The 14,738-nt window shown below is 39.3% G+C and overlaps 1 protein-coding gene across 1 annotated transcript; it reads right to left on the reverse strand.

Moving 5' to 3' along the window:
• Positions 1 to 326: 326 nt before the first annotated feature.
• lrrc74b (leucine rich repeat containing 74B) lies at positions 327 to 11,463 on the reverse strand. The gene is made up of 10 exons (XM_054611697.1): positions 11,283 to 11,463; positions 10,284 to 10,488; positions 9,591 to 9,733; positions 6,840 to 6,972; positions 5,852 to 6,058; positions 3,274 to 3,383; positions 2,158 to 2,273; positions 1,637 to 1,715; positions 599 to 694; positions 327 to 502 (listed from the first exon to the last, which is right to left on the reverse strand). The coding sequence occupies exons 1-10, from the start codon at positions 11,379 to 11,381 to the stop codon at positions 386 to 388; spliced, it is 1,305 nt and encodes a 434-aa protein (XP_054467672.1). The 5' UTR covers positions 11,382 to 11,463; the 3' UTR covers positions 327 to 385.
• Between the last annotated feature and the right edge of the window lie 3,275 nt (positions 11,464 to 14,738).

Genomic DNA, 14,738 nt, shown 5'->3' on the forward strand with positions numbered 1-14,738 from the left:
GCATTATATAACATCAAATCATATCATACCTAAAAAGAATCATACTCAATACCTGTATTGTATGCCGATGTTCAATGACTTTAAAACACTATATTTTAAGCACTCACACATGCAGTACTGTTTCTTTTGGAAAACGGACAAAATATCTCTGAATAATCTTCATTTTAAATTGATTGGGTATTTAACAAGTTTTATTTGATTCAAATGCATTTTATTCAGAGGAATATGCTTTGATTACTTTTTTTAAAAATAACATCTTTTAAAAATGATATCCTTGCATGCACCCATCCTTTCGTTTATCTGTCGATGAAAAAGTCCACAGGGCATTGACAAGACTCCTTCCATATTTCCTGGCATGAAAGTACACCAATTACAGTAAAATTCTTCAAGCTTTGGCTTTTCTGAATGCGCCAATTCTGCCCCCATGATTTACTGTAAGCACAGGGAATATTTCTTTCACTGCCGTATACAAATCTTCAAAATCCTGGTTCACTGTGATGTCCTACAGAGAGTGATACAGAAAAGTGCATGATTAAGTTTGAAAAGAAGATAATTCACAGAAAGTCTAATGGATATATGTGTGAAATATGTGAGTTACCGAAAAGTCTAACTTCTCCATGGCGGAATCTGGGTTTTCTTGTAGAGACTTGAGGATCCCATAGCACCCAGCATTCTGGATGGGGTTCCTCCCCATCTGGTCAAAGACAAACATTATGTAAGAGTACGTCCAGATTTCCACAGATTGGGTTCTTTACTTTGGTTTTACCGCCGTTAAGATTATGATGAAATAAGTTGTTAGGGATATTATTGTGTTTTTAAATAGACTTTCTCTCCCTAAGCCTCCTATTAGACAGCCATATTTAATAGTTCAGCATTTTGGGTAAACACACTAATTGGTGTTCTGGCAGAGAGTTAATGTAAATAAAGACAGGAAACAGAAGGAAACTGTAAACCTGGCTTTGTCCAGTTGTTGCGAAATCCACCTGACAAATTAAGCTCAAAAATAACAAATTGCATTTCCCTATTTAGGGAAAAAAGGCAATTCACCATTTAAGAGGGATTATATGATGAGTTTATTTCTTCGCTGGGACTAAGAACTTCCTGGTGTCTTCCCTGGTTGCCTGGCAACTCATGCGAGCCAAGAAATCTGGCACATATCTGCAAATATAAAAATCTACACACGTGATTTCTCGTCTAGAAGTGAATTTAATGATGAAATTGCATACATAAATTGGACAAGAAAACTTTCCTTTGTTAGACCAGCTAGCCTAACCTACCTTATAAACTTTGATACTTTTCACCAACAAATTTGAATCTTGAACTGTCTAGATTTTCGCAGATCATAGTGAGTTTTCATACTTTTATATTTCACCACACACCCAAACTCTATTTTCAATTCAGAACTGCTAATTTAATCAATTTCAAAAGCTCAAGCTGTAACTCAATTTCAGTTTTCATTTTCACCATAACTTCTCATCTATCAGTAACTTGTTTCAGGCAGTTTAGATGAGCCCCTGAGAAACCTGCTAGTGTTCTGACATTAAAACAAAGAACAGTGATCCATTTATTTATCCCATTTTATCCACTGATGCCCCCCATTGTCTTTGACGCTAGAACCAATCTCTCAACAGCTTACATTCAGGGATTTGATTGTCTTGTTTACTTTGAGGCCCATGGCTAGGTGGATGGCTCCTTCAGGGGGGATTCGGTTGCTACTGTGGCGAGAATCAAATACAGAGAACAGATGAAAAAAGTGTGTTGGAGTGTGAGGGAAGCAATCATAAAGTGTTATTTGTTTAAATGGCATTATTCATCCACGTAGCCCAAATGACTGGGAATTTGTGAGGCAAGCTTTGTTTTGCTTGAGAAGTTAAAAAAGAGAGGCTAAAGAAACTAACTTGTTCAAACTTTGTTAATGGTATAGCCTTAACAAAAAAAAGGGTTACCGCCACTTAAACATTTATTGGTTTTATTTATTAGTGAAACAGAAAGAGGTTATATTCTGTTAGTTGTGCCTCACAGTACTAAACAAGATAACACTCTCATTTGTGATTTAGGAAAGAATGATCTAAACTGAACTTCAAACCTCTGCTGCTTTTAACTCATTTACAGTAAAACAATCTAATTACCAGATACCAAGATAACAAAGTCTCGTACCTCACATTCAACTCCTCCATAACAGCATTCTCTTTCAGAGCCTGTCCTAAAGCAATGGCTCCTTCTTTACCAAACCCATTAAAAGACAGATCCACTGTTCTGAGGAAAATGTTTCCCTAAAGAAAAAAAAAAGAGAAAAGAATGAGTCTTTGGTAAAGATTGTCTAATGCAATAACAAGTAAAACTTGAACAAGCTCTCTTACATGATTAATTGAGGACCAAAGGAAGACCTTGATTCAAAGTGAGAGAGCAGCAGAATAGATCCTGATGTAATCAGCCTCTCAGACCACAATCAATCAGAACTGTCAGTGGAGCTTACTGATCAGTGTCCCCTTGATCATCTCGGTCATTAAGACAGACTGCTCCTACTCTGTCTCCACTGCTGTGAGATGATGAATGAACAACTGACCACTGGGATAAGCAAGTTAGCCATGTTATGATATACAATAACCTATATTCCTTCCTTACTATGCACGCTTTGTTTACAAATTCAAAACAGTGTCAACAGAATATATTTCAAATTAAGGGAAATCTTAACACTATAGAACGCAATGATACATCAAACAATAGTGCAGTTTTGTGGTAAGAGTTTGAGTAAAGCTCTTTCCTTATTCAACATGACTATGGACTCTTGAACAAAGGCAGTTCCATAAAGAAATCGTTTTCCCTGTTTGGTGTTAAAGGATTTGACCTGCCTGCAAATAGCCCTGATTTCAATCCAATCCAACATTTGGGATGAACTGGACTGTGAGCCAGGCATTATCAGCAAACATCAGGGTCCAACCTGATGATTTTGTAGTTAAAGGGGAGCAAATCCCTGCAGCCTTGATCAAAAAAACTTGTGGAAAGCCTTTTCAAGAAGAGTGGAGGCTGTTCTAGCAATAAATCAATGTCCATAAATAATAATGTCACACTATATGACTGATACTTGATGTATGCACAAATTCGGGTTTTTAAAAAGGGCTATTCAATCGGACATAATTATTGTTCTGAATTTGACCTGTATGATTCTTTCATTTATTCCCTTACAAAGTATTACCTGTAGTTCTTATTTTGTCTTGCATGAGTTAAAAAGGTAATGTAATGTTTTGAAACATTGATTTCAGGTTGTATTACCCCAAGGCCATTGGCCAACATCACAGCTCCTCTCCCTCGAATGCAGTTCCAGGCCAGACTTAGTGATCTCAACCCTGTGTTCTCTGACAGAGAGTCTCCAAGGTTTTGGCCTTGGGATGTGAACAAATAAGAAAGAAAATGATGACAACAATATGAATATATTATACAAAGTGTTTCATATCCTCAGTGAATTACAAGAACCTGCTCAAAATGAGTGTAAACCATGATTATAAGTCAGTTTGTAAGTGTTTGTGACATTTTCTGAAATAGCGGAAATCTGATTGTGGAAAATGATTCACATTCAGACTGGTGCTGGGAAACAAACTAAAATGAAATATATTTTAGTGGTAAGAAAGTCTAATAAGAAGTATTTATTCAAATCAAAACTACTTCTACACTCTCTGGGACTCCACTAAGATGGTGTGATTGTCTTTTTTCACAGCCTAAAAAGCACAAGTAAGTGAGGCAGAAAACTCAAAATGGAGAACCATCCCCATCATCATCTCACCCATTTTATCACGGGGATAAGAATGTGCACAGCACTCAGTGGGTTCATAATCATAGAAAGAAAATATGCTTTTACTTTTTCTTGATGGAAAAAGCAATAAAACCATAGCATGAATGTCAGAGTGTTTGATTGGTACACTTTCCTCCCTACTGTATGGAAGAGTGCGCTCAACAAGCACGAGGATGTCCTTTGATATTTCAGCAGTGGAGGAAATAAAAATTGAATATGAGGGGATGAATCATAGCCGCTCACATGACACTGAGACATGGTGGTGTCCCCTTTCACACAGACAGTTATTTTGAATTACCACATCATTGCATCCGGGTCTGCCATTCTTCCGCAAGGTGCCTCAACCACATGATAATTGAAAGAGGTTTTAATGAAGGCGAAATGTTCTTGACCTTTGAATGCCACAGTCTGCTGCTGCCTGCTGTCCTGTGACTGCTTAGCGATAAGGCTAAGCAGTCACCGGACTGTAGATATGATAGTCCAATGATAGTAGATACCAGTAATCGCATATATATATTAAATTATACTGCCCTCATGATAGTATTTGGTCAATTTTAGAGGGCTTGAATGCATATTCATTTACCATCATTTATCATTTAACGTGGCAGAAAAGATAACTTTGCATAAACGTACACAGCTGCTTTTAGCAACTCCTTACTAAAATGGTCTTTATTCATAGTCTGTCATTCATGTTGAAACAGAAGAACACAGAAGTAAACTAGTTATTATGTCAGTCATGACATTTAAAAGATGGTGCTAATCTGAAATGCACATTTGTCTCGTCTTTGAATAGCCATCTTGAATACATGGGAAGTTTATGTTTTTTCTCTGAGGTAAAAAAGCAACAAAATAAAATCTATGAAAATGAATTATCAGTCTAACTTATCAGTATATGGCCAAAAGTGAAGGTCTTTATTACTGCATGTGTATCCATCCAAATATTGTTGTGATTTAAGGAAATTTAATGGAAATCTTAATGCTGCAGCATACAATGATATTTTAGACGATAACGTGCTTCCAATTTTGTTAACTGTCTGAAGTTGAATGATGCAAAATTTGAAATTCAGAGCATTGATAAACCAGCAAACAACTAGTTGCAATGATCTAGTGGAGTAATGTCTACCTGAGCGGATAAGGAATGTATCTCCCCTTGTGTGTGCTGTAATCTTCTCTCTACTTTGTTTACATGCTAGCTAATGGTTGCCGCTCTACACTGCGCTCATAGGGCGGTTACCGCTTATACCCTGTCCCACCCAACGGTTCCCCCTCAGCCAAAGACTGCTAGCTCTGTCAGCGCTGTGAGCTTCTAGCGGCTGGCTTAGCTGTATCTGTGATGACAACCGTGAGGAGGCAACAGGCGGCAACCTCCAAGTCTGAGAAGTGAAGCCAGTGTAAAAGTGCCCTAAACTTGTATTCTTTCTAATGGCCAGTAGGGGGCCACACCTCTGTTTGCAAAAAGAAGTCTGATTGTATAGAAGTCTGAGAAAATGACCCTACTTCTTAATTGAATATCACCTTGGTAAACATTGTCAACATGAGTTTATGAGCTAAATTGCTAGTTTCAAGTCTGCAAATTGTTGTTTGCTGCCATATTAATGCTATGAATTTAAGCTTTAGCACCTTTCAACTTCGAGCGCTGACCTCAGGCCCATGCACGAGCCTGAGATGTTCAAAAACGACATCTGTGTGTAATGATTTAGTGTCTGCATGCCTTTTAACAAGTGTCCATATACATGGTGTTTTTTTTATTTTTACATGGTCTAAGTTAATCTGAAGTGCAAAAGCCAATCGTCTGTTAGAAAGCACAGAGACGGAGGGATCTCTGTATAAAGTAACGGGATTCATTGTCGTCTCATTCCTCACATCTCTAAAATCTGGGTCCTGAAGTTCAGTTTTCTGGTGCTGCTAATGCAAAGTATGTGAAAATATGTATCTCCACTGTAAATCTTTAATATCGACCTAATAAAAACTGTCTCCATGGGTACTGTTTCGTTCTTTGAAAGGGTAAGGCCTCACAGAAAATATGTGACCTCTACTATATCTAACTAATTGCTTTGCTACCTGAGCGATCTCCCAGAGCGTTGTGGCTGAGGTCGAGGTGCTGTAGCTTGGCGTTGGAGATCAACGCCGGGCCGAGGTGTTCAGCCGAACGGTCTGTGAAATGGTTTCCTGACAGATTGAGGCTCAGCAGGCTGATGTTCTCTTTAAGCATACCGGCGAAGGCTCTGGCCCCATGATCCCCAAGGTTGTTGTCGGATAGGTCCACTTCTGGGATTAACACACAAGCACGCAGGTTATGTTTGGAGAAAAAGAGGTCGGTTAAATGAACAATATGTGGCGGGAGAAGCTTATGAGTTCCCCGTGACAAAGAGGGTCCAAAGAGAAGAAGTGCAGTAGAGTTTTCCCACAATTAAAAAGATGGGTAATTGATTTATGATGTGTTTCACAAAAAAGTTTGTATTTGTCATTCCTTCCCTTTCTTCTGTTTGGCTTCATTAGAAGATAGTGAATATTTGTAATCATATAATTCTCACATGCTATCTTTCCTTTTTGGAAGAAATGCCCCATGGGAGGGAGATATAGAGCACTCCATTTTAAAGTGGTTCAAAAGCTCTTCATAAAGCTCAATCATCGGGTCAGAACTTTATGTTTTGTCCAATACTATGGTTTATGCATTTACGAATGCATTTTTTGTATATTTATTCATTTGAAAAGAAGTATATTCTGTCATATATTCTGTTATACTTTATATTCATACAATTGGATGACCCCTGGAAGTTCAACAGTGGTGTATGACAAAGGCTGTATAAAATACTGCCACCCCAAAGAGCCCGCATGACTCACAGGAGTCATTCTCCATACATCCCTTCATAGTTTCCTTGAACTGCACAAATATTGAACAGAGACCCCAGATATATATTGAGTATAATTGGGGTGAGAGTGGCGTATGAGTGTGGGAGTGGGGGATGGCACTTTTGCGACAAAAGGAAGGAGTGAGGGAAAAAAGAAGAGAAAATGTGTGCATGCTTGAGTTTCCAGTAAAAACCACCTGTAATGTAACAATTTTCTTTTAACATCTCGGCTATAGCAGCTCCGCCCATTCCTTCCATCCAATTATCTCGCAGGTTCAGCCTGAGTATTGAAGTGTTGGTTACCAGGGGAACTGCAAGTGCTTTGGTGCCCTGCAAACACACAGCCAACGTGAATTTCTTCTGTTTGTTTCGCTGCAGTATATTTTTCTAATCTGTATTCCAGTTTAAAAAGAGTAGATGCACTGATGCAGGTGGGCAGAGAGCGAGCAAGAGAGAGAGAGAGAGAGAGAGAGAGAGAGAGAGAGAGAGAGGGGGATATTAAACCTGCGTAAGACAAATGAAGCAGAAGGGAGCTGTGTGGAGGCGTGGGTCAAAAAATGAAGCTTGCAGAACATGAAAATTATAGTTTCTAGCACGGCTAATGAGAAAGTTGGCTGCCTGAAGCCTTATGTTAACTTGAAGTACAAGAGCAGAAGAATATAGTGTTTTCCAATGCTTGATGAATATCTTTCTCTGAGATATGAGAAGCCTATCAATCTGCAAGACATTATACAAATAACCTTTGGCAGCTGCACTTTGCTATTTAACTTTTACTCTCTGTGATTGACAGGTGAAGACTTATTTAAAATCCAATGTATCCGTCTGACCGATGTTACTGAGGCTGAAACCTCGGGAAATGGCTTGTTAGGGAATGGATTTACTTTATCAACTTTCATTTGCAGCGTTATGGACTAGTGGAACCCTGTAAAAATGTCAAGCCTCGGTTGCTAAGAGCTCCAGGCAATGCATTTTCACATTTGCAGAGGATGTAGTCTTCGCTCAGTCACAGATGTACAACCACGGAGGGCTTTTACACAGATTTAATGTTGAATAGACATCTAATTAAAATTGACTTGTGGGCTTAAAATGAAGCTATATAGGGTTAAAGTATAAAAAAATACTAGATGTTTATCTTTTTCTGGAGTATTTGGCAAAAAGCAAATAAAGCATTTTTTTCTACACAGGCTATTAATAAGATCCATTAATTAAATACAACATTTAGAAATGGATTTCTGTTTAGTGTAAACCTGCCAAAAGAACATTTGATTATGTCTTTGTACATCTGTGTGTGTGTGTGTGTGTGTGTGTGTGTGTGTGTGTGTGTGTGTGTGTGTGTGTGTGTGTGTGTGTGTGTGTGTGTGTGTGTGTGTGTGTGTGTGTGTGTGTGTGTGTGTGTTTTGGGTTGTATGAGAGCAAAAAAAACATGTAGACACAATATTTATGTTGGGTCCGATGCTCAAAAGGACCGTATAATAAAGGTCCATTTACATGGGTCACAAGGTGAAGCGCATTAGCTGTCATTAAGGATCATAAATAAGAATGCTTCCCTTTGAGGTAAATTAAAATTCAGTTCTGCATAATGAGCTCTCACTGAGTCCAAATCAACGCCAGCAGCCTTCCCTCTCTTCAAAGGTGTGAAGGTCTCTCCACTTGAATGTGTACTGGTAAGATCTTCAATGGACTCGATTTATGCAATTTTATATGTAAAGTGTACTGCAAAGATATGTAAATGCATGATCTATTTCTGTAAGGAAAATAAAGTGTCCTTGAAGCTCGGCTGCGTTGGACTTGACACTGTGCACCCCAGACTTTGTCATGATCAGTGCAATCCCTTGGAGGGGAATGTGACTTTGAATTAATGAGTCATTCACCAAACACAGGCCTGGGCTGAAATGGTGTTGGAAAAGAGAGAGAAAGTTCAAATATTTGAAGATCTTTTTCAGGAAGGCAGGTTGAATTGGAATACCTTCCTAGAGGTTAAAGTGAGGGCCACTTGGGGGCAGCAAAAACAAGTTGTGAGCACAATATTGGCATGTTATCATCTTAGTGATAAAGTGACCTTATTAGACAATTGCTCATATACAAATCTAACAGTTACAGTGAAAAAATTCAAAAGATCTAATTATTTTGAAGTCATGTTTGTCGCCAACTGGCAAAAGTCAACCTTATGTCCTAAAAATGTAGTTCACATAATTTACATTTTTTCAAGATTAAATGAGTTTTTGACATAAATGCTTCTGTCAGCGGACTCGTATAAGGAGGTCAGAGTCGTTGGTTGGGTCAACTCAGGACTTTCGCCCAGCAGACTGCTGTCTGTCGCATGAAACCAAGAGTCAACATTAACTCATTTTCATTAACATCCATCACTTAAATAACATAACAAACATGCTTATCAAGCACCAAATATGTTTACTTGGAAACGTAACTGAGGAAGCAGTTCAGTTGTATGGGAATGTCATTTTATAAGAGAGAGGGTTGCAAAAATAAGTCAAATGTTCACTTACTCAACTCCTTAGGGAATGTATCTGGTACATTTAGCTGCTCAATTTGCCAAAATGTTCACCAGGTAGTTGCTAATTTTATCTTTCTGTTGTGTATGGTAGGTTTTTAGAGCTTTATCACAGAAAAAATGTGACGCTATTAGAGTGGTGACAGTGAGTGAAAACTAAATAAACCAATACTGTTAATGAAGAATGAACTGACCACAGATACCAGTGCAGCTGATAGACACTGAAACAGTTTTTTTTCCGCACCTGGACTCCAAATAAAACAAATTATTGAAATATATAAAATAAAAATATACATTTGGACTGAAAATAGATAAATAAATAAAAGACCCTCCCCTTCTCTCACCAACAAGTCAGACAAAAAAAAAAAAAAAAAAAAAAAAAGATCCTCCCACAATTCTTATCCATTTTCATACAATCCCTAACTGGTGATTAAAGTACCTGAGGCCCCAGACCGCGATGCATCATGGACATCTCGCTGTTCTTCATGTGCCGCAGGAAGTAAGAGGCAGGCGCCACCTGTAACGCTTCACACGCCTCCATGTAGCTCGTCTGCCCCGTCGGGTCGTACGCCTCCTCCTTATCTGCAAAATGGATATGGACAATAGCTGTCTCAATTGTCCGCTATCAATACCTCTTTGTATCAGGAGAGATGATCCCATGGAGGAGGACCTTTTTGAGTGTGATATTGAAAAACTCCCTCGTGGCCGATCTCACCCCCTGTCAGGGGGGAGATCATTCATACCAGATGGTTTTCACTTCTGATGAAAAAAAAAAAAAAAAAGCCTGACACAAAAGACTTGGATGAAATCATTAAGATGCAGAACAGGGCTTCACATGTGTGGGCAGATACACGTAGGAGGTACTGTTGTGTTTTTTTTTTCTGGAATCACTTAGAGATTGAGAAGATGGAGAGGCAGAAGGGAGAAAAGATCAGCGCATGGGGCGACAGGAGAGCTCTGCTGTTCTGATCGAGATCAAGTTAAGAATCACTGTCATAACACTTAAAAAAACCCTGCTGGAGCCTGGTACGAGATATGATTTCAGACAGAAAATAACAGAACCAAATGCTCCGTGTCAAACATAAGAGGGAACATCACACCCCATTTCCTTTTAATCTTCTCTCCTCTTTACCTCCGAGCTCCAAGTCTGTGTCGTAGTCCTCATCAGAGATCACACGCTCCTCTCCTCCGAGCTCCTCCTCTTCATTCTCTTCCTCCTCCTCCTCCTCCTCCTCCTCTTCACCCTCGCTTTCACCTCCGTCTAGCACATTCCCGTCAGGACTCGAGCGTCGGTCCTTTGGCCCACGCACATCGACCCCTGTCCGGCTCGCTCTCCGCTGGATGGAGAATGAGAGAAAGTAAGATGTCGTGACTCAGCCTGAGCGAGGAGATTGGAACGATTCACTACCGGGAGAATAAAACTGATACCTACACGGTGGACAAGCGAGTCCATCAATGTGTCTCCTTGAGCTTCCAGCCTTTGTAACTACTTACCTACCCTCCTACTCCTTTCTTCACACCTCCCTTTAACCTCTTTTATATCCAGTTCTTGCTGTCCTTCAATCCCCTTTATTTCTAGGCCTACGATACGTTCTCTACATTTCTCAGTCGGCCATGCCATATATTGTTCTTTTCACGACTAAATGGGTTGCTTTTACACTGTATTTCTGACACTTACTGTAGAGCGTGCAGCCCTGTGATTAAACTACATGAGAGTAATTAAGGGGAAGACTTTCAGGGTGACACTGAGTCCCCTCTGTTGAATTAATTCATGCACGTACACAGGTCAAAAGAGCGATTTATGAAAAGAAAATAGCAGGTCTTTAACAGGTATTTTTGAGTCTGTATTTCCTTTTCTCTGGGCAAGGAAAGTGCTCAGACGTTTCTGGAAATGGAGAGAGAGAGAGAGAGAGAGACCTCCATTTCTAAAATTATCCCCTTAATGTTTTTTTAAATAACCCTTGCAGGTCAAGAACATGCTTTGGATTCTCACCAAGTCTCTCTCCTACGTCTTAATGAGACTTTGTGGAAATCTGCCCGACTAGTCCAACAAGTCTCCACCTACCTACCTGGTTGTTCACACTCCCCCCTTGCTGAAAGCAGAACTTGGCCTGGATGGTCAGCTTCCTACCTCTCCCAGCTGCAGCTTCTCACTTTCTGCTTCTGCGTCATCGTCCTCCAGCACAGAAGGCAGCAGCACGTCCACGGCCAACTTCTTCCCATGAACCATGCTGAGTAATGGTGATACTGAGGAAAAATATACTTGGCTGCCTTTAACCAATTTCTTGCTTTGTTTTGAGACTCAAAGTGGTGTTCTGATATATGTGCTGTGAGTGAAAAATCACATGTGAGCAGCAGGTTTGTGTTCATGCAACCTATCTTGCTCAATGGGAGGGTCAAACTCTTTGGGCTAATTAGAAAGGCCGCTGCTTTATTTCCAGATAGCAGATCACCAATCAGAGTGCTGGTGTAAAGTTGGGCTGTCTTGTTTTATTGACATGTTTCCATGGCGATGAGAGTGCCGACTAGACAATCAACACTTACAGAGGCAGGGAGGGGAGGGGAAGCAAAATGGCTCGTTTGGCGTGACTGTGTTTGTCAGGGAGGATAAGAGAAAAAAAACTTTGTATCAACTTCAAAATCTGACCTTCAAACTGTAAAAAAAACCGCTCGGAGTCATGCTGCAGGGATAAACCTTTTCCATTTCCCCTATATAAACAAGAACAACAAACCAGGCAAATGTGTTGACATATTCTGTAAATGTTTCTCTTTATTTGTAAGTAAATGCAAAGTCCTTGCAGTTGATGCATTAAAATGGAATATCCTCAATCAATTACAACAAAGGTCATTAGAGCAGAGGCTGATCGGATCAGAGTTGTTCATAGCAGCAGCGATATGCAAACACAGAAAAAGAAAAAAACTCCTTCGAGAAGGTTTTTTTTTTTTTTTTTAACCATCCAAAGCCTCGTGAGAAAGGCCGGACAACCTCACAATACAGTCTCACGGACTGACACAGTGCTGGTAAATAGATAGAGCTTTTTAAAATATGAACAGGAGAGAGAAGATCACCATGCATGTATTTAATGCCGCTGCTGTGTTATCCCCATACCTAAAGGATATGAGAGACACCGTAGAACAGGCCTTTTTTTGTTCTTTTTTTTTTTTTTTTAAATTAAGCAGAATCATAGTGCTCATTTACATAATCAAAATACATTCTTAGAAAAGATCGAAGTGGTACTCTTTTATATCGTATACTTTGTCTTTGAATATATATCTATAGAAGCTATATATAGAAGCTATGTCTTGTATCAACTGCTTTCCTGCTGCACATTTTACATCACAGACATTTTTTTTGACGGCTCTCATTCCATTTAAACTAAATCTTGTTGAAGCAAATTATACAGTGGCGACATTCATCCAGAATGAACAACACTGGGGGGCATTGGGAATCACCCATTTCTCCCCCCAAAAGCAGTAAAAATAGTTGATTCAGAATGAAAAAAAACGAAAAAAAAAAAACAGCCGAAAGAAACCAAAACATATTCTCGGCAGCTGTGAAGGAACTTTTAAAAATCACATAGAAATCCGTTAATCATGCTAACAGTTATCTTTAATTTCGAATCAAAGACAGAGAATAGGGAAACAAACAAGACTCAGAAGCCGACAAGAAAAGCCACGGGTTACTGCAGAGTGGGTGATCAATACACAACGTGGCCCCCCCTGCACGAATATATATCCAAATTACAACCCTGACTTGAGTGGAAAGCAGCGAATGACCACAGCGGCAGCGCGTCTGCATTTCGTTCCCTGAATGAAAAACTTCACTGGAACTAATTTACGATAGAACTGAACTGCCGAGATAAAAAAAAACTAAAAAAACGCCACGTGGGCAGTTTCCTGTCACCAAAACACCATCTGTAAGACTACATTTTCAGGCTTGTGTGACTCACAGAGCAACGAATTCATGCTTATTTTTAAAATCTGACCAGTTGGACAAGGTAACAGACGACAAGCAGAGTAATCATGTAAAGAAAATAAAACATACACCTGAGCACATGCATGTTTTTACGCATATAAAGAGGCGCACACTAATGGTGATTTCTATGGCACACGTGCATGCGCGAACACGCACATGCATGCTGATGCTACTGAGCAGGTGTCAGGTCACAGTGAAAGGGTTGGCGTGTGAGCCGTGGGGGTTTGCACACAATCATGCAGAGAGACACGAGAAAGATTGGATGTGCTGTGTGTAGGCAGAGGCAGAGGAGTTAATGTAAGGCAAGAGGCAGAGGAGTTATGACGCTGATAAATGCAAATTGGAAAAGCTCAAGAGCTGTCAGATAAGATCTGGGCGGCACAGGGTGCTAAAGGGGATTTTTTTTTTTAACCGAAGTTAGCTTGACTTGGTGTTTTGTTACAGAGATATGTCATTTTTAAAAGGAATAGTTTAAAAGAATTAGATGAGAAAAAAATCGATACCGCTATCGCTTTTACGGTAAATATGACGCTAAAGCCAGAAGGCCTGGCTTAGCTTAGCATAAAGACTGGAAATGGGGGAAACAGTTAGCTTGGCTCTATGCAAATATAACAAACTCTACCTACCAGCACCTCTAAAGCTGACTAATGTGTGTAGTTTTCTTTGTACTTTTAGTTTTTGTACGGCTTAAACTAACAATGCGTTAATATTTATGACGCTGGTGGGGATATATTGTTGCGTTTCCCTCTTTTTGTACTTTTTATGCTAAGCTAAGGCCGCGTTCAGACAGCAAAAATTACCCTTTAACTTAAATTTTTATAATTTAATTATTGAATAATTATCTATAATTTTAAAAACATGTGATTCGACACAGTGATTTATTTTTGGCATTATAGTCAATACTACAGTATTAAGATATTTTTTAAAATCTGAGAGCCCTGAAGAAGTTTAAAGTTTTTACATTTTTATCATTACTTAGAGTTCCTTTAAATATGTACCGACTCGGGTTCAGACTTCTTCCTCAACGCAGCTGCTGTGGGTTGGGCAAGCATGACAACATTATGATGTTAGGGAGAGTATGGACAGGCCACTACAAAGAGAGCTGGCACAGAGGTTGATGCATTTTGATGAACTGCCAGTGAAGAGCTAGATAATATGTTAGTTCAGGCTGTGACAGAATCGCTGTTTTCATAGTTCAGGGCGACCTGTCAACACGGCAGATTTGCGTGCAAAAAAATCTTGAAGTTTATATTTTCGCATGCCTGTACATCTTTCAATTATCTCTCCCCTTTGAACTTTCCTGAAAACTAAAGCCTTTGATTATAAAAAAAATACAGCCCAAATATATTCGACCAGCCCTGATTCTTCTCTGAAACATAAAGTCCACTTTATTCGTTCTTCAGAAACGTCTGTGTTTGTTATCGATGCCACACTTTTCCTCGTTAATATAAAACCTCAATGAAAGCCTTTTCACTGTAACAATAACACAGAGTATATTATATTTCTTGAGTATATTCTCGTCTTGGTCATGCATTCACAATGAGGCAGGTCATTACACTAGGTGCACACATTATGAATCGAAATGATCAATTTATAGTTTTTGGAAGTATC

Source organism: Anoplopoma fimbria, chromosome 13 (genome assembly GCF_027596085.1).
Source record: "Anoplopoma fimbria isolate UVic2021 breed Golden Eagle Sablefish chromosome 13, Afim_UVic_2022, whole genome shotgun sequence".
Taxonomy (NCBI): domain Eukaryota; kingdom Metazoa; phylum Chordata; class Actinopteri; order Perciformes; family Anoplopomatidae; genus Anoplopoma; species Anoplopoma fimbria.